The sequence below is a fragment of the Haliaeetus leucocephalus genome, unplaced genomic scaffold (genome assembly GCF_000737465.1).
Source record: "Haliaeetus leucocephalus isolate CR32 unplaced genomic scaffold, Haliaeetus_leucocephalus-4.0 Scaffold657, whole genome shotgun sequence".
Classification (NCBI taxonomy): domain Eukaryota; kingdom Metazoa; phylum Chordata; class Aves; order Accipitriformes; family Accipitridae; genus Haliaeetus; species Haliaeetus leucocephalus.
The window spans coordinates 5,073,056-5,092,081 of record NW_010973093.1 but is presented as its reverse complement, the minus strand read 5'-3'; the positions used below and the strand labels follow the sequence as shown (position 1 = coordinate 5,092,081).

General features: G+C 37.5%; 1 protein-coding gene across 2 annotated transcripts in view; it reads right to left on the bottom strand.

Moving 5' to 3' along the window:
* The window catches only part of MYH10 (myosin, heavy chain 10, non-muscle), a 100,267-nt gene that overhangs the window by 13,738 nt on the left and 67,503 nt on the right, over nt 1-19,026 (bottom strand). For both annotated transcript variants that reach the window (XM_010579443.1, XM_010579444.1), the window contains exons 10-26: nt 17,937-18,055; nt 17,345-17,497; nt 16,758-16,931; nt 14,793-14,966; nt 12,919-13,033; nt 9,129-9,322; nt 8,736-8,857; nt 8,341-8,410; nt 8,081-8,241; nt 7,361-7,469; nt 7,147-7,278; nt 6,052-6,258; nt 4,687-4,824; nt 4,027-4,150; nt 1,627-1,798; nt 667-879; nt 423-567 (exon numbers count right to left, since the gene is read on the bottom strand). In XM_010579443.1, coding sequence (XP_010577745.1) covers nt 423-567; nt 667-879; nt 1,627-1,798; nt 4,027-4,150; nt 4,687-4,824; nt 6,052-6,258; nt 7,147-7,278; nt 7,361-7,469; nt 8,081-8,241; nt 8,341-8,410; nt 8,736-8,857; nt 9,129-9,322; nt 12,919-13,033; nt 14,793-14,966; nt 16,758-16,931; nt 17,345-17,497; nt 17,937-18,055 — 2,522 coding nt within the window. The remainder of the gene's footprint in view (nt 1-422; nt 568-666; nt 880-1,626; nt 1,799-4,026; nt 4,151-4,686; nt 4,825-6,051; nt 6,259-7,146; nt 7,279-7,360; nt 7,470-8,080; nt 8,242-8,340; nt 8,411-8,735; nt 8,858-9,128; nt 9,323-12,918; nt 13,034-14,792; nt 14,967-16,757; nt 16,932-17,344; nt 17,498-17,936; nt 18,056-19,026) is intronic.

The window sequence follows — 19,026 nt, the reverse complement described above, 5'->3', positions numbered from 1 at the left end:
CATGAAGTTAAGAGTGGCTGGAAGAACTTTTACACTACCTGCACTCACAGTTTGTTATTTGTGAGTGCTGACATTAAAATTACCTAATATGGAAGCACTCTGCAGTTCACTCATGCAGAGAACTGCTTTTCACCAAATAAGCAAGTGGACTGCTCTAGAATTCCTACAGGAGTACTACATGGTTTATCTCTAGGTGCACCATTTCCAAGTCTAACGAACGCTTTCCAGACAGAGGCCAAGACTGTCTAATAGTTGCAATATATTCAAACCAGTATGATGTATTTGATTCAATTGCAATTGTTATGCATGTAGAGAGGACAACTTAGCTCTGCAGATATCAGTGGAAGGGACCACACAATCAGGGTACTTATAAAAAGTCCTGAAGCAGAAAAGCACATTTCTGTAATTCATTTTCTTCTCACCCTTTTGGCCTGTTCAAGTTGTTCAGAGAGCTCTTCCAGGGCAGTAGCGTGCCTCTGCCTGATTTCCTGGATCTGTGCTTCATGGTTTTTGGTTTCCTCTTCAATTGCTTTCTTCAGTTCAGCCACCTCCTGCTCGCGTTTTGTCCTAGAGGAAGCATCAAGGATTATCAAAATCAACATTTTAGTCTTTTGTAAATTAAAGATCAATTTTAATGTGCCTTGTTACACAGACCTAAGATCCTACCTCAGCTCTTGCTGTGCTGCAGTGGTATCCAAGGTATCTTCCAGTTCAGTTTTTAAAGCTTCCAATTCTTCACTTAAATCTCTTTTCTGCTTTTCTGCTTTGTTGCGTGATGCCTTCTCAGATTCAAGATCCTCCTGGAGTTCTGCAATTTGAGCCTGCAACTCTCTTATCACTTTCAGTGCATTGTTTTTCTGAACTGCTTCTTCATCACCTCTGTTAAACAGAGGCACAACAGTTAATGATATTTCATAGCTTCAGATCTATTCTCATAATGGTCTAGCATTATTTAAATTATGTACATAAATGATATCTTAACTTTTCCACTAGAACAAAATAGACCTTCCAAAACTTCATAGACAGAAGACCACTACTGTTATTCTCAAGATCCTGACCAGGTACTAGAGAGGCGGTACCAGAATGATCAAGCTTTCAAGTTTATGTTCAAGTATTCCAATTTTGTAGATCTCAACACTGTCCCAAAAATGCACCATCTGTAGAATTTTCTCTTCCTGCAAAATTATAGTTGCTCAAAAAAATACAGAAGGTGTTTAGCTTATATCATAACATGTGACTGCAAGACTACCACACAAATCTTGATAACATCCATCCAACCCAATCATAGAAAGTACTCTATTAAGAAGGCTCACTGAGAATTACATGCTTTTTCCCTCCTGAGGCTGAACTCTGGGAGACTAAAAAAGCTTCGAGACCCCAAACGCTATTATACCCTGGTGAAACTTCTTTTTTGCAGCTTTGTGGAGCAATGATGCTGATAAAACACTGAATTATCTTTTTTGCCATGTCTACACACAGCACAGGTGCCTAGAGATGCTCTAGTACAAACACGAGTTGGCTTCTTTAACATTCTCATTTCTGATGTGTTTGCAGTCAACTGAAATTCTGTCTGGGAAAGCAGGTTCCTACCACACTTTGTAATCATAAGCACCATTGTGCTCTGACCTAGCAAGAGCAGCCTGCAGTTCTTCCTCTTTCTTGGCCAGCTGGATCTTCAGTTCTTCAATCTGGGCTTGCAGCTCAGCTATTTGGTCCTGTAGGTCTGTTGTTTCACCATCAAGTTTTCTTTTAGCTTTTTCTAATTCTTGACGGGTCTTCTCCTCCTTTTTTAAGCGCTCTAAGAAAGGAAAGAATTATATTTATATGCAAGTTTTTCTCTTGTCATCCTCAGAAGGTTTGGGGGAAGGGCCATGGGGTGGCAGGAAGGGTAGGAAATTTAATTTATACTGTGTCAATTCTTTCTCCAGTCTGCAGCTAGAAGGCTGACTGGGAAAGATGAAACAGCGAAGTAGAACTGTATGATTTAGATAGAAATTCAAGAAAGTCAATGACTGGAGAAAAAAGTTTAAAATAAGGGAACAGAAGCATAACCTCATCTTAACAGAAAATAAGGAGTGGGATCTAAGAGAAGAGCAATTTGAGCTGCTAGGCCAGATAATCACAGACATCAAGATTCAAAAATGAAGATCAGCTATAGACTGGAAAAAATGATGGCTTGCATAGTTTTGGAAGGGCTAGGCTAGACTCCAAAAAGTCTACTGGAAAATAGTATAGCTTGAAGAAAACTTGGATAAACTGTTTTTGCAAGTACCTGTGCCACTAACTCACATCCCATCGATATTTAGCAAGACTCTGCAACCCCAATAGCTTCCAGTAATTTAGTTGTGTCGCCGAGATCTCCTGCCCTAAGGTATTTCTTTGTGAAAACCATCCAGTTATCAGTGCCATAGCAATAAAAGACATTTAATTGATCTGCCTGTTGTCTGATTGTTACTAGCTGCATTGTTTACAGTTAGCTAATGACCAGGTATGTAATATGCAAGTCACAGGGAGGTTTTGCTTAGCATAGCATTAGCACAATTCTAAATTCATTAGCATAAATATAAGTTATGAGATTTGTTCAATACTTTGTGCATCCTCAGTGCAAAGATTTCTCTCACACCCTTTATAAGCCTGCTACTGGATCAGGACATCATCTTCTATTTGGAAAGGGAGCCATGTTCAAGAATCATCTCTTAGAGCCACCCATGGCTATTTGGGATTTTCTAGACAATCGAAAGTAACAAAATTTTTCTCTAAACAGTTCCTCATTCAAAAAAATAGCACTTTCCCCCCTGTTTTTACATTATATTTCCAGTGAGTGACAGTTAGAACAGTGTCATAAGACTCAATTTTTAATTGACAAAGTTCATAATAAACTGAATTAGGTTTGTTTTTTTTTTTTTCCAAATATCGGTGCCCAGTAGTGCCAAGACCCTAGCAGAGAGAGACCTTAATGGCTTCTTGAGTCATCTCCAAGAGTAAATATCATTTGACTGTGCTTTACTAGCCAAGAAATTGCATGCCTTATATTTAAGCTTTAATTTCCATTTCTCTAAGATCATCAGTCTTGGAATGGTACCATAACCAAACACATCTGTCAAGCATCTTCAGAAACACTAGGCCTGATTTAAGCACACAACTACTCAAGCATTATTTTCCAGTGAGTAAAACTTACTTATGCCCATCTTAGGGTCTCTGAATACAATTTTTAAAGAAAAGGTACATCAATCACCTACTATCCCTCTTAGTTCAATACCTTCCTATATAGATAAGATTAAAGTTTGGTATTCTTCCATAAGCATATCAGTTTTAAAATACGTAGGAAAAGAGGACATAATACAGTAAGTGAAAAAACTATTTCCAAATTAGGGCATAGAGAGCAACTTTGCCTCATATTTTGCAACTTTGACTTGGCAGTTTATTACTGTTGCACAACAGCTATTTACAGCCATAAGTAATTTACAAAAACATAAAATCAAGAAAGGTCACATATAAGGCTAGTTTAGCCTGTGACAACACAGGCAAAACAATCAAACAAATGGCCAAAAAAATGGAACCATTTTAGATAAATGAAGCATTAAGAAAAGCAAAACAATTCAGATTTGCTTATTCAAAAAATATTGGAAGCTTAATGAATGCCTACTAACATTTTTCCAGCAATATGCTGTTCTAAGGTGTTATTATAGAAAAGGTAGCAACTTCCCAAGAGACAGATGTTTTACCTTGTTACTAAAGGGATGCATGCAACAACTTGAATTTCTGAGTGCATCTATAAATGAAATGGATTCTCAAAAATGAAAACCTAACAAGTTAAACACGAGAAAGACTGAGCGGCCAGATGCAACAAGTCTTGCGACACAAATTTCATTCAAGATTTAGATAAAAATAACAGCTGTTAAGGCATCTACATATAAGGTTACACTTAGCAGACTGGACCAGATACTGCATACATTATAATAAGTGATCCATTCCTTTCTAGCATGATGTCCAACCTGTTAATAGGCAAATATAGTAAGAACAAACCTTCCAAATCAGTGATCATCATTTCCTGCTTGTTCTTAAGTTTGGCCAAGTTTTTGGCCTTTTCTTCTTCTTCAGCCAGCTGAGAAGTACATTCAGCAATTCGATCCTCCATCAGCTTCTTTTCCTAGTTAGGAGAAAGGGAACAAAGAATGACTTCTAAAACACAATTTGAAGAGTCTCTAAGCAGCACAAATAACTGAATATACAAAATTCATATAGAGGTCTCATACAACATATATAATACAGATTTTATTTCAAGTGACTGAACGGTCAATATTAAGGATCAATTGGAATAGTATAGAAACATGAACATTTGTTTTCAAAGAAAGTAAGACTTGGAATTTAACACACGGGAGGCCTGGTTTTAGGACAGCATTTGCTGTATACTTTCGGAAATCTGTTTGCAAAGAACAACGGTAGCTATGATAAACATCGGTTACAGCTCTTAGATTCAGAAGACTCGCGAAACTGGAAGGAATGCAGACAAATACCTCCCTTTTGAAGGTCAGTTCAAAAGAATCTCTAACCTGTTCAAACCCCACAAGTATTCAAGTGCAAACTTTATAGATAATGTAACAGGAGTCTCAAGTGTTTTCAGAGCTATCACTTGGCACTACTATTACTTATGCACAGAATATCCACCATGCATACTGGTCTCACCTTCAAAAATTTGGAATTTTGGTCCTCCAACAGTAGGATCTCTTCCTCCATCTTCTTGATCTTAGCTTCAGCTGTCACTTTTTCAAGCTGCAACTTCTGTCGAGCTCCCTCCTCCTCATCAAGCTGTTCCTCTAGGTCCTGGGAAGAAAGGCAATTGCATCTGTGCATTTTCCAGGTTACCCATGTGTTAAATTTTTTTTTTTTTTTTAACTTGGTGAAAAAGATGTATTATTTTGAAAAGCCACCTGCCCTAACTAACACTAAAAATGCATTTGGTTTGTTAGATTCATTTATAGTATCAATGATCTGGTAATGAAATTAAGGGCCATGTGATACACATGGAAATTTTTATGCTCTGTATTTCAGCTTTGGCTGAAATAGTCTGTCTAGGAAACATACACTCACTTCACCAGTCTTTCACCTTCCTAATTCTGAACATAAAATAAGAAATTCTACTTAATGACAAGTAAATCTGATCAGGCTTTCTGTCAAAGACTTCCTGGCATACTGCATCTGAATAGGGCATCTGGTATAAAAGTGTGTAGGAAGAGACACCACAGGAAACACATCTCATTTCAGTATGAGTCCAGATCTCAATATTACAGCTGAAATGGTTCAGATACTGGCACAAATAGCTAGATACAACTGGAAAAGCAATAATGTATTGTGCTTCTATTCATTTGTGGTTTTAAATAAGATTCTCAGCCACACATGAATAGACACTTATTAAAAGGGATCAAGAGCTGTGAGATGTGTGGTTTATTTCCCCTTCAAGTACCTTGAATATTTGGAAAGACAGATAAGTTCTCAGGTATTCTCTTTTTCAAGGTCCCCGTTATTCAAAAAGGAAGCATCCAAATCATCCGATTTTCACAAAAAAACCCAAAAAACCCAAACAAGTAACTTGGAGGAGATGGAAGCTGCCTTAGTTTTGTAAAATTCAAAGAAGTAATATTCTTTATGATATTCACTGGATTTCAGTCAAGGAGGAACATTTCTCTCATACGTGACATCATCCCATCAGTCTTTGTTTCTATAAGAAAGCAGGTAAGCCCCATGCAGTCATTCTCGGTTCCTCCCCACTCAAAAGTGCTTGCTACCTTTAATACTCTATTTGCATACACTATAGCTACCAACAGGGCATTCTGACTTTTCTTTTTCTTTCCTCACCCTCATATGCCTGAAGACCACAAGCAGCTAAACACACTGAACACAGGAAAAGAGAAAAAAATTCAGATTTATTTTATTCCACACATGGTGCTAAAGAGCTAAATTCTTCTGTGCCACAGAGATGTTGAGGGAGCTTCCCCATCCTTAACTGCCCTGTTTGCATCCTTTTCCATTTCCAGTTACCAAGAAGCATACCTGAATATGGCCCTGCATTTTCTTTTTCTCATTCTGCAATATTTGGTTTCTTTCCTCTTCCTCCTCAACCCTGGACTCCAAGTCATGGAGAATTTCTTCCAACTCTTGTTTTTTGGCAGCCAAGCGAGCCCTCATTTCCTCAGCTTCTGCAAAGAGCTCTGTCTCAGCCTGTAGCTGCTCTGCAAGAATGTTCTTCTCTTCTAGAAGCTGCAAATATACACAAAAGGTAGTAAAGCAGTAAAAATGACATTTCAAAGCCTCTCATGAGAGATTATACATATGACAACTACAAAGTTACTTAAAGGCCAAGTTCTGCTCCAATTCTTGAATCCCTGGCCAACATCCAAAACCAAAGACTTTTAGCAGAGGGCTTTTTCAGCAGTCCAGAAGACACCAGCTTTCACAATAGGGTTACAGCAATATTCACTCACTTGTCCTCCCAATTTAAGGAACAAATCCCACTGCACCTACTCCACCAGCCCTGTTCTACCAGCAGCAGAAAGATGAGAGAAGTGCCTGTTTCCTGGACTGTTCCTTGAACTCATCCCTACATTCCTAGGCCATGCCTTCCAGACCTTTTATCAACAGGAACTGATGCTTTGCCCTTCTAGATATCCATCCCAGTTCTACCATGTCTCAAAATTACTATAGTGATAAATACACATCTATCTTTACTGACACTCTTTCAGCTCTTCTTTAAATTGATATCAATGTTACTTATCAGCATAAATCTATTTTCAGTTTTGTCCAATAATTGCCGTAATTGCTTCCCCACATCTTAAACAGCACATACACACCACAGAATTATCCTACCCTGAAAACACATCTGAGAAGGCCAATGACACTGTTACTTAAGTTCTGCAAACTAGGAAAGGCCAAAAAGATGTTTAGTTTTGTTAACATGATACTTCTGCATTCCTAGAGGAATGGCTCATGCTACATGTTCCTATTCCAGGTTTTAGCTGAGTGTGAAAGGAGTTTGCTTGCCTGATTCTCAGTGCTTTTGCTCACAAGTGTCTTCCCAACATGGCTCCCTCACATGGGATATAGTGCAATTCACATGCTAGATATCAAAAGCTGATCTTGGACACAAACCTGCTGATGTTTCCTTTCCATTTCCTCAAGTTCTGCCTCCACTTTTGTCTGTTTTTCTTTCACCTTCATTAGCTCCTCGTCCTTGGCTTGAAGTTCTTCTTCTTGACGAGTGACCTGAAGAAGAGGCTTCACCTGCAAAGATTTGAAATGAAGAAGTGAGAACACGCATTCACCTATTTACAGGCATCAAAGAAAGTCACAAAATATAACAAACCTTCGTGAAGACTCTCCACCACTGCCAGTGCCTAAGCTTCAAATATGCAGCACAATTCCTCTGCAGGATTTTCAGTGCACTCAGTTGCTGTTGTTTCTTTGCAAAGGCCCTGAAGACAGAAAGAGCAAAACATTTTGTGTTAAATACTGCTGATCAACTGTCCATGTTTTTAATTTTTAGGTTACCCAACCCTAGAACACTTGCAGACCATAAATAGATTTATTTTTAAGTTTGAGTGACTACACTGATTCATGAGTACTCATTCCTTATACAAAGAGGCAGAGCAAGAGCTGGGTTCACCATTTTCAAAACAATAATTACAAATGCTATTTGTTCTTAGTCTTAGCAGACTTTTCTCTTAAAAAGATAAAATCAGGATGGATTTTATGCTGAACTGTCCCTTAATTTCAAAAAAGCAGCTTTCCAGAGTACCTCTAAGAACCTCCAGTGGAGCAGGAGGAGAGATTTTTTGCAGCCACTAGCTATACTGTAAACGGCTGCATGTGTCACAAAGGCAAGATTAAGGAAAGGAGATATTGTTAAGGAATGAAAGTGCAAATTCTTATTAGGTAAAAATTCACCTAACACCCTGGATACAACTACAGTTTATCAGGCAACACAGTTTAAGAAAGTCTCTCCTGAAATGGAAGTTTTAAGGCATAGCTCCCTATCAAAGAGACTTCAGATGACGAGAAGATCAAACCATAAAAGCACACATACTTCCGAGCCAGGTATCCTCTACAGACTGCCTGGAAGAAGATGATAATATCTGTGATCTTCAGATCTCGTTCTTCTTCTAAGTGTGCCAAGACACCAGCTCGGAAAAAGATCTTGCTCTGTCCAATTCTGTATAAGTTGGGGTCCAGCTCTAAGGCTCTGATCTAAATGGACAGGGAAGCACATTGTTTTTACATCAAGAAAAGGACCATTTTTGTTTCAACTTTTCAATGTTTTAACAATATTTAGATATAAATACTTACCATACGCTCACAGGCTTGCTTACCATCCATAAAACCTTTTGGAATTGCATTGGGAGTAAGGATCTCATACCTTTAAGCCAAATGAAAAAACACCTTTACATTCAACAATAAGCTACATTATTATAAACCCATAAAGCTATAGTTACCAAGGGCACAGCTAAGGAATTTCTCCAGAAAGTTTTTCCAATAGTCCATTTCAGAATGTTTCCCCTTCCCTACTGTCTTCAGAATAAACTTGTAGTATTTAAGTGCTTGAAGTTCAAGCCACTTCAAGACCTCACACATGGTTCTGAATTTTCTTCCAGTTGGGTGCGGGAGGGGGCAGGGGTGTGTCTTCAATTATTTAACAGGGAACTTTATATCATAAAAACTCAAAAGACTGTTCCTGCTGTTACCTCTGCCTAAATTCCTGGAACACTATCCTGTTTGGAAATCCTTGTCGACAAATCCTTATTCCTTCCAAAACACCGTTGCAACGAAGCTGATCTAGAACCAGATGTGGATCCAGTTTTCCAGCCTGGACAAACAAAACAAGCATGATTTTTAGTCTTTTAATTTGTATTAATAAAAAGCTGTAATTTAAGCTTTTCAGGCTACCCTCTACAAAGTCAACTGTCTAAATAAGGGGATGTGGGGGAAATACTGAGAAGATCCGTGATCAGTGTGAAAACTTTGTGAAACCTGGCTTCTGATTTCAAAAGGAAGACATAGACAGCATGCATAAGTTAAAATGCATGTAAAGACTCTAATAAAGAGAAAGAAGTAGAGGAGTGGTCTGTAGTACCTACCCTCTTTTCATGATTTGGAATGATGCAGCGAACAAAATTGGGATTAGTGTTTCGGAGCGTTGCCATCAGCTTGGTGAGAGATTCTTTGTACAGCTGGCCAACAGTACGAAACATGCCCTTCTTGGTCTTGTACGCAGAGCCAAAAGCTGTCTCTGTTATTCCAGTGACCTGATCCAGACCCACAATACGATCCACTGGGAAGGACAAGAGAAAATAATTAAGTGGATTTTAATATTTGTTAGGTATAAAGATGGGCAGAAAGAGGAGCAATAGTGCAGCAGCAGAAGCTTTGCGGAACAAATGACAGAAGATGCCATCAGTAGGCAAGGCAGTCAGCAAATACTAGGGATGCTGTGCAGAAGCAGTGGAACCAAAAGCCACAAACTTATACAGCAGAATAGTGTAGCTTTAGTAGGTACAGACTAAAATATCCAGCTCTTTACTTGCAGTTCTACATGACCAGTAAAGCCATTTTCTTTAAGTCAACTTTCAAGAGAGAGAAAGCTGCCTGGAAATTGGCAATTATTTGAATTCTTACAATGCAAAATATTTCTGGGTTGAACATTTGGAATTAGACATCTGTGCATATTTGCTTAAAATGAAGAGTCACTTATGGTAATTATATAGATTAAATCTGAGTTTTGTTGAGTATTCAAAAGTGTTTTGAAAGCATAACTATTTACAGAAGAGTTGGAAATAGTGTTATTTCTGTGACAAGGGGGGGGGGGGGTATCTGCCAGACTTCTGCTAGTCTGCTGTTTTGAAGAATTCTTCCAAGTTTTATATACAACTGCAAAGAACTCCCTAGCCAAAAGACAAGTTTCAAAACAGGAAAACTGCACACCAAAGCACTTCAAAGCTGCCATAAAGCATCAGAATAGAGAAAATTTTTTTTTTTTTGATTTTTTTTGAACAATTTGGGTAAGGATCTCTATGGTTTCTTCAGAAGCACAAATTAGAAATCTGACTGCCATCATTAAAACCTTTAGGCCAAAAACATGAACATGATTCCATGTGCACATCAACAATTACTTAAACAGCTCACAAAAAAGTTACACAGGTGGCTTAACACCTTAATAATTATAGTCAGCACTTCGTAGTGCTGAGCAAATACACAACATATATTGGTTCTCCATGAAATCCAAGCTGGCCAGCCAGAAAGAAGCAACTGTATGTAGGCTACAACTTAAATTTGGTGAAGTTGTCTTCAAATTCATTCAAACCAAAGCAGAGGGAATTATGCTGTGCTACCAGAATTAGTTTTGTATATGACAAATAAGTGATGGTATTTTATTCCATACTCATACTCAACTGGTTTTCAAAGGTCTATAAGAAAAAGGAAAATTAAAAGCAGAAAAATACAGGGCAACAAGTTTGAATAATCACTTGTAAGTCTGGCATGTAGCATAGAGCAGAGCCCAGATTCTCTACACATTTCTGAACACAAAAATCTAGGCAGCTTATTAAAGTTATAAGAATAAGTATGTGGTAAGTTCACAAGATCATATCCCAAATATTTACTTTGAAGCAGAATTCAGTTCTAAACCAGAAATGGGATAGAGATTACTGGGGATCAGTCTTACAGAGGATGAACATAACAGCTTGTAAGTATTAGAAACATGCACCCACCAGACAGCACTAACGACTGGACACCATTCAGCTTTTGTTTGGCCACGTATTTTTTAAAATTTTGTAAATATATCTGATAAATGTGCATCTTTTGTTTTGCTCCCCTCTGTCCTCGAACTTTAAAATGATTATTCATATTTCAAAGAGGATTATTAAAGTTAAATTTCCCCTATAAGTTAAGAGCAGCCATTGAACAGCATAGCATGACTGGACAACCATCCATTGGCTAAAGCCTCTGAACTGAAGCCCTCTAGCAATTACTTTAGGAAACACCACTAGCTTCCTCAACTATGTAATGCATCATGAGTATTGGAAGATAAACCCCAAGTAAAGATTGCCAGTCTGAAGGCACAACCTTCACATACACGTATTTCTAAACTTGGGGAGAGGAATACAAGAAGGATGGGGAAGAGGTTGGATAAAATATCTAAAGCGTCTTCAAAGACATTCCAAATAAGTGGATTTGTTGATTTCTCGATACCTCAGAAAACATGTGCAGCTTCTACAAAGGGAAATACTAAAATTAAGAGGTTTTTAAATAAAATAACAATTCCAACAAGTCTGGAAGAAGTTTATTTCACTTACTACCCACACTACAACTGCAGCACTCATTCTGATACTTCAATACATTCTTCAGCTCTCCTCACAAAAAATACATCCACGTTCTAACATGTTCCAGAGTTTTGTCAATGTTGGACTGCAGAAAGAAGCTTGATAGTGTTACAAAGCTTATGCATCCTCTCAAATGCTTGGAGCTACCAGAATTATCACTTAAGAAGCAATTCTGCATCTCAACATGGAACTAGGAAGCAACAAACCTTTTTATCTGCAATGCTTAAATGCAATGCATAAAATATAGATGCTATATGTATGCAGCAGCAACTGAATAGGTATGCACTCAGAGACCATTTGCCTTGTGGAGGTATACCTAAGTTTAGCATGAAATGAAGAGTTCATGCAAGCCTACGAGCAAAAATGGTTTTCCTGTAGATACAACAGCCCTGCCTTCAGTAGGTCTACTGTTTTTATATCCATTCACCTGGTGGATCATGAAGACCAGTAATATTGTCATAGAAACAGGCTCTCTGAATATTCTGAATCTCTAAGGCAGAGAAACAGCAAAAACAAAGACAGAAGAGCAGATACACAAGACACTTCAGTTAGTATACAGAACAGGTTTATCAATTGCAAACAGATTAACTGTGCTCAAAAGCAATTAGGCCACAACATATTACATGCACATTTCAATTATCTGTGGAAGCAGGTTTTGAATATTTGGACCGAAACACTTTTGCTTCTGTGCGTGTACTCAAAAGGAAAGGAGCAGATCCCCAACCAAAAAGTTCTTTATATATTTATTAAAGCTGCTCTCTGTAGCTGAACCAAGTAAGATGGAAACTCATGATTAACCTACAGCATCATCTATACCACAAGCTTAATTCCCTTCTTGAATAAGAAACTACAGGATTTTAATACTGTGACATGTAAATATACTCTAATTAATATACTGTGATGTTAAAGCCTAGAATAGAAAAGTCCCTACTAAGTATTTATTTGGCTATTTCTGCCTCTTGGACTATTTTGGTAAAAGTGTTGATAAATACTTTAAGCTGATGTGCAAGTAAACTAGCTAAACAACAGTGTACAGTTAAAATAAGAATACATTGCATTTGATTTTAATATGCAATATCTAAGTACAGTATGGCTATTAATGAATTTTATTTTAGGAGATGCAGATTTCCAGGATATCACCCACCACTACACATGAAACAACTGTGCTGTTGCTCACATAAGACAACATTGTATTAACAGCAAGAACCACTACAGCTGTTTACATTCAAGACTCCACTGCAGCAAGTCCAACTAAGAGTTTTGGACAAGATTCCACATGAAATTTGACACAGGGTAACAAGTAGTAAGTGAGTATCAGTTCAAATAATGAACATGAGAAGCAGCTACTCAGAAATGGTACATGTGCAAGGGACCATAGGTGCAACCCAACTCCCTTGTTGTATTTTTGGCACTGAACAATACGGAAAATGCTGTAGATATTTACAATATAGAGGTGGAGGGTGAGGAGGGAACAGGCACAAAAAACCCAAACTCATCCAGCAAGGCAAAATTCACTAACAACTTGTGCGCCCAGAGCATGATCTCTTACCATCCTTCCAAAGCTCTGCAACAAATTTGTCAGAAGACTGGTGCAAGAGTGTAGCCACATTGTCATTCAGGGGGTCCATATTTTTCATCAACCACTCATCTGCCTTGTAGTCTACCTGTAGAGCAGCCAAGTTGCACATGATCAGATGGACTACCAGCTTTAGCTTTAAATTTACCAGCATTAAAAAAAAAAAGCTTTCAGAATACTATACTGACATTTTCCTCCTATTCTCTTCTTGATGCTTTCTATGAGTTAGTTGTGCCTCCTTAGAACAGTTCAAAGTACCACAAAAAAGTTATTATTCTTTTGAAAGAGTAAATGGGAGTTTTCTTAAAAATTTAGCAATCTGTCTGTTTGCTTACTAATACCTGGTATACATTTTCAGCCTCATGCTACTGCCAATATAAGGCTTCACTGTTCACTGTGAAGATGTAAAAACAACTCTAGTATAGATCCTAATTACTTTAAATTACTAGAGAGTCAATTAAGGATATGCTGCAGCATGAATTTTTTAAATTTTACTACAGCAGATATACTTAAACACTTTGTTCTATAAAGAAAACAAACAAAGCTCTTATCTTGACAGAACTAATTCTGTGGTTTGCAATTAAGCTGTATCTCAGCACTTGAACACTCAATGCTCACACGGGTTTCATCCCAACCCAAAAGAGTGCCCTAAAATTCCACAAGTCCAACAAAACCTCTGTATAGACTAGCATGTTTTTGCTTCAACCAAACCAAAAGTTTGCTATTTTTAAGTAACGGCTTTGGAAGGAAAGCCACATATAAATGTTTCCAGCATCCAAAACCAAATCAGATCATTATGTTCATACTTCTTGAAGGAAAAGTTATTTTACAAACGATTCCAGTTTTGAAGGAATACACATTCTGATCAAAAATTGAAAAATGCCTTCTGTCAGAGGAAGATACGCAATGCCAGTCAGTATTCCAGAAATGCCGCTCAGTCTGGCAGAAGTAAACCTTTGTTCAGAACAATTACTTCCTAGTAGTCAGGCAGTAAGCTGGTTTACTTCATTTTGATTACCTAAAAGTAACCCACTATTAACTGCTTAACAGTGATGACTTCATTACTTCCATGTTTTAAATATTGATACAATAAAATGTATAATTTCTTTATTTCACTTTTTGCTACAGTTATCTAGTTGGCACCACTGACATCAACAAATAGGTAACAACAAGCCACTAGTGCTTTAAATGAAAATTAAAGGATAGCTCTTAATCATTCGCAAAACCTGTTCCTTCTAAATATCAGGGCAAAAACTGGTACTAGGATGAAGTTTTAACTGTTTATGAAACTAATTACATAGCACGGCCCTATAGAATAGACCTGGTGATCATGAAGGATCCACAAAATACAAGAATTGCAGTTATTTCATGGACCTGTTCACAACGCACTGGAGCTCTGTCCTCCTCAGTGGGAGACTAAAGATTGAACTAACAGTAAAAATAAAAAGGTATCAGCTTACCTATAAAAGGGGATATACAGAAAGTCTTATGTGAACTGAGGAGATACAAGTGAAGATGGTACTGACAACAGCCCTACTTCAAGCACAACTATCAGATTGGAAACATAGATATTCAGAAGAGATACATTTCAATAAAGTCCTGAAAAAAACTCAGCTGTAAGACCTGACAACAAAATTAAAGGAAACTGAAATATATGCTTAATTTAATTTATATTTTTCTGTTCTATTATTTGGTAACAAGAGTTCCATCAGAGCTCTCCTGAATATGTTCAAGAAAATTAAACAAGGCCACCATCCTGCACAAGTATTTCTAAATTTGGTAGCTATACTGCACAGTACTTTCCCAAAACCAACATTGCTAACCAAGTATTTAACATTTAACCTTACCTTCCCAGCATAGTGAATAATGCAGAAGTCTGCTTTGTCCTTTAGTTGTCTTGGCTTTTGGAACTTGGAGTGTGTTCCTTGCTCTTGGACCAATTTTTCCACAAACGTCTTGTCAGTAGCTTTAGGGAACCAGCATTCTTCATCCAGTAATGCTAACACACCAGGAGGATTTGCCTGAAATTTAGTTGGATTTAATCTGTGTTAATATTTAATATATATCTTTTTAAATTTTTTATATTTAAAACACACCATTGAATGCCAAAATAAGAAGTTGTCTAAACTGATTCAGATTTGATTTAAATTGAAACAAGCTGTGGGGGAGTCCAGTCCAATGAAGGACATTGACTGGTTTAAACAAATTCATTCCACTGTATATGGAGCCAGACATAACTGACGTGATCTGGTGCTGACTAGAGCCTTGCTTTGAGCAGAGACTGGAATAGATGACCTCCAGAGTTACCTTCCAAACATTTCTGTGACGTATATGTACACAGCAGCTCATCCGCATTTCCACAGTACTTAATGTCATGCTTTTAATGTCATACTTTAATGTGGGCTAAACTCAAGACAATTATTCCTCCCAGCCACTCGATACTACTGTGGCAGCCACGGAGCTTGCCAAGCCCTGTGTTGATATCCAGTAGCAGCATCCAAAGAGATTCAGCAGCCTTAACTTGAGCAGCCAGCATAATTTTATATACTCTCTCTCTTTCCGTATAATTTAAGCACTCCATTCTTAAAATGAAGTAGGGAACAACCAATGTCTGTATTTTACAGCTGTAGAATTGTTTGACAGGATCATTTTCCTCAGAGAGGACAGACTGATGTACACAGGAAAGCAATGGGGAAAAAAAAGAAAGGTTTATAATGATTTATACTTAAAAAATTTCTAGTGAATATAAAGTTTACACATTTGAAGAGAGATGTTTCTATGTGCATACTACATGGCATCACATTTACAGATCAATTATGAAGGTACTGAAATTTGCTTTTAAAAAAAAAAAATTAATTAAAAAAAAATCAAGTAACTTGATGCATTTTAGGATATTCACCTAAACATCTGCATACTGAAAGCATCCACACTTACCTCCTGAGGCTTTTTGGCAGAAACTTTACCTTCCAAGGAGGCAGAACTTTCTGAAGTTCCATACACAAAGTGCAAACCTTTGATAACTGAAACAAGATTTCCCTTTTCCTACTCTAAGAACATAGCTCATGGGCTTTTCTGTTCTTCAGGATGCATAGCAACACTGCCAGCTTAAGTGTATTCTAAAATACATGCACAGAAGTGTAGAGAGTAGTAACTGCAATGCCCCAGGTTTAATTTAAAAGGTCATAAAATAATTTTGACAGCATAGCTCAGAGGTGTGAAGAACAATAACTTTCAGGAATGATGATCTTTGTTCTCCCCCAACTGGTCCTCCTGCTCTTTGAAGCCCTCTTCAGCTTCCATATATTGAGCACCCAGAAGAATATGTTAAAAAGCACAGTGATTAAAGCCACATTTAAGACACTGTTTTCTTATTTGCAAGGCAGATTTATGGGGAAAACACTACCCTAAAGAAATTTCAGGAATTTTGCTATTGATCTCAAATGAAAAAAGTTTACCATAAGTCCTGAAAAGCTGTCTAACTGAGCCACCACTCTAAAGCTCCTGTAACAATGGCATGGTTTAATATGAAAATGACAGGATTAAAGACTTCATTAGTACTAGGGAAAAAAGTATAGTAGCTTTGTATCTTCAGCTCAGTATTATACCCTAACATCAGGGCAAAATCCCATAAGGATAAATCCTTTTACTAATACATGGTATTTTAGACTTCAGACTTCGGCATTCAAGTTCATTCAGCTTTTGTGACAGCTCCGCAAGAAACGTCTATACAGTCTTACAATTTTCAGGCAGTAAAAGACAAACTCAGAAGTCTAACCTTTTCTCCTTAGAGCGTTATTAATGCACAAACTTACAGGTCTTTCAATTAAGTCAATGCAAGGCTGCAGATCCAGTCCAAAGTCAATGAAATTCCACTCTATACCCTCTCGTTGGTACTCCTCTTGCTCCAGGATAAACATTGTGTGGTTAAATAACTGCTGAAGCTTCTCATTGGTGTAGTTAATGCAGAGTTGCTCAAAGGAGTTCAACTACAAGAATAACATTAGTAAGCAAGAATAATTCAGTGACAGGATTTATCACATATCTGGAAGTCAAAAATTTGACCTTATAAGGAAATTCTCCAAAACTCTGCAATATTCAAATATAATTGAAACAAAATCAGAAAATGCATTATTCAAATCTCTAATGTTCCCCATTACTTATAGTTAAACTAACATATAGTAGGAAAAACCATCACGCACAAAAACTATTTAGACTAAAGCATGACTTTTTTGACACTGTAATTTAGGGTTGTCAAAGCATTTGCACACTACAAAAAAAAAAAAACCAACACAACCCTCCTGCAGCCTTGGAATGTACATGCATTAAGTGGCTCTACAGTTAGTCCAGAACGCACATTAGCAGGGAAAAGAAACATCTGATTAGCAGTGGTTTGAAGTACCTCGAAGATTTCAAATCCAGCAATATCCAGAATTCCAATAAAAGATGCTCCTTGTCGTTTGGTCCTGTCCAAAGCTTTATTAATGCGGTGAACAAGCCAGCGGAAGAGGCGTTCATAGGTGGCCTTTGCCAAAGCTTCCACTGCAAAATCTGCCTGAAAATTCAAACAGGAAAAATTATTTACCCTGGAGAAGACATCAAAAGAATACAGGCACGGATGTTATCACAAATAACTAAGTAACAGAAGAAGTTTAATGGAGTTAATACCACTGAGGAATGAAAACAAGCAGTAGAAACAGTATGTAGTTTGATTGATGTTTTTTAAAAAAAATTTTTTTTAAACTGTTCCATACAAAAACAAAAGCTCTCTGCATGTTTGATACACACAACAACATTAAAGAATGAAACCAGCAGAAGGTTAAGGAAAGGGAAAAGTTTCTTCTATTCTACCATTGATTTTTACCATATAAGAACATTTAATAAAGCTTAAATAAAGTCAGTGGCAGTACACATTTAATCCCAATTTTCTTTATTAAGAGTTAATCAGGATGAGGTACAGTTTTTCACTTCATCTTTAAAGCACCAAAACTTACTTGTTCTTTGGTCTGGGCTTTCTGAACGTAGTCTCTGCCAACTTTGATGCGCGGTGTCAGTATGGCCCGGGTGAACTCCATTACGTTCATTCCCAGTAGATGGCAGAGTTTCTGTGCGACTGGAGATCAAAGTCATAAATGGCAGCACTTAAATCCTCCACCCTCCACAGCAGCTAGCAACATCAGTGAAACAAGCTACTGACAAAGGCTGTTACGTGCCAGCTTAAGAATTGAACGGCCATTCGAAATAGCTTAGGGAGATGCACTCCTGTCCTGTGAACAGATCTACCCTATCACACAGCCCGCATCTGCAAGGGCCTCCACCTCAAAGGCTGACGAAAGCCTCTACAGAAGTACACCACTGAATTTCCTCAGCGGAATGCAAAAAAACACTAGACCTCATGAAACTGCAGGGAAGTCATGTAACAGTCCATAGCCCACACACAAGCATTCCTTCTGTTACTTTAAAAGGGAACACTCATTTTCTCATCTCCAAAAAAAAAGCACAGTATGAGGATATCACACATCAACTCCATCATACTAAAGGTTGCTTAAAAACTGTTCCAATTTAGGCAGGTATGCTAGTGTAATGCTTCTATTACAGACTATATCAAAATACGTTGTTTAAATTTTAAAAATGGGTTTGTAATATTTTATATATAAAAATAACACAGAGCAGCGCACTTTTCTTTAAACACCATGAACTCTCCTAGTGTCATGTTCATTATTTGAAATAATGCATTACTCACACCATTTTTACCTATTCTTTTTCTAAATAAACTTTCCAGTAGGTTAGGTGTTTATGATTCCATACTTCTAAAAATGAAAGTGACACTAAAGGTATTTTTAGGTCCGGGTAAGTGTTGCCCTTTAGCAGGAAGCTGTCCACACTATCCAGTATGTACTTTAACACCCTATCTTCGTAATCTGACAGCTTGCTGTTTTACTGTCAAAGTGAAAAAAGCTATTTTTACAAATCAGAATTAGAAAATAGATTTTAATACCAATATATAACAGCTTCCTTTGCCTCCCCCCCCCCCCCCCACCCTCCCCACCAAAAAAACACCCTTTCTCCACTTCTGATCTTTTC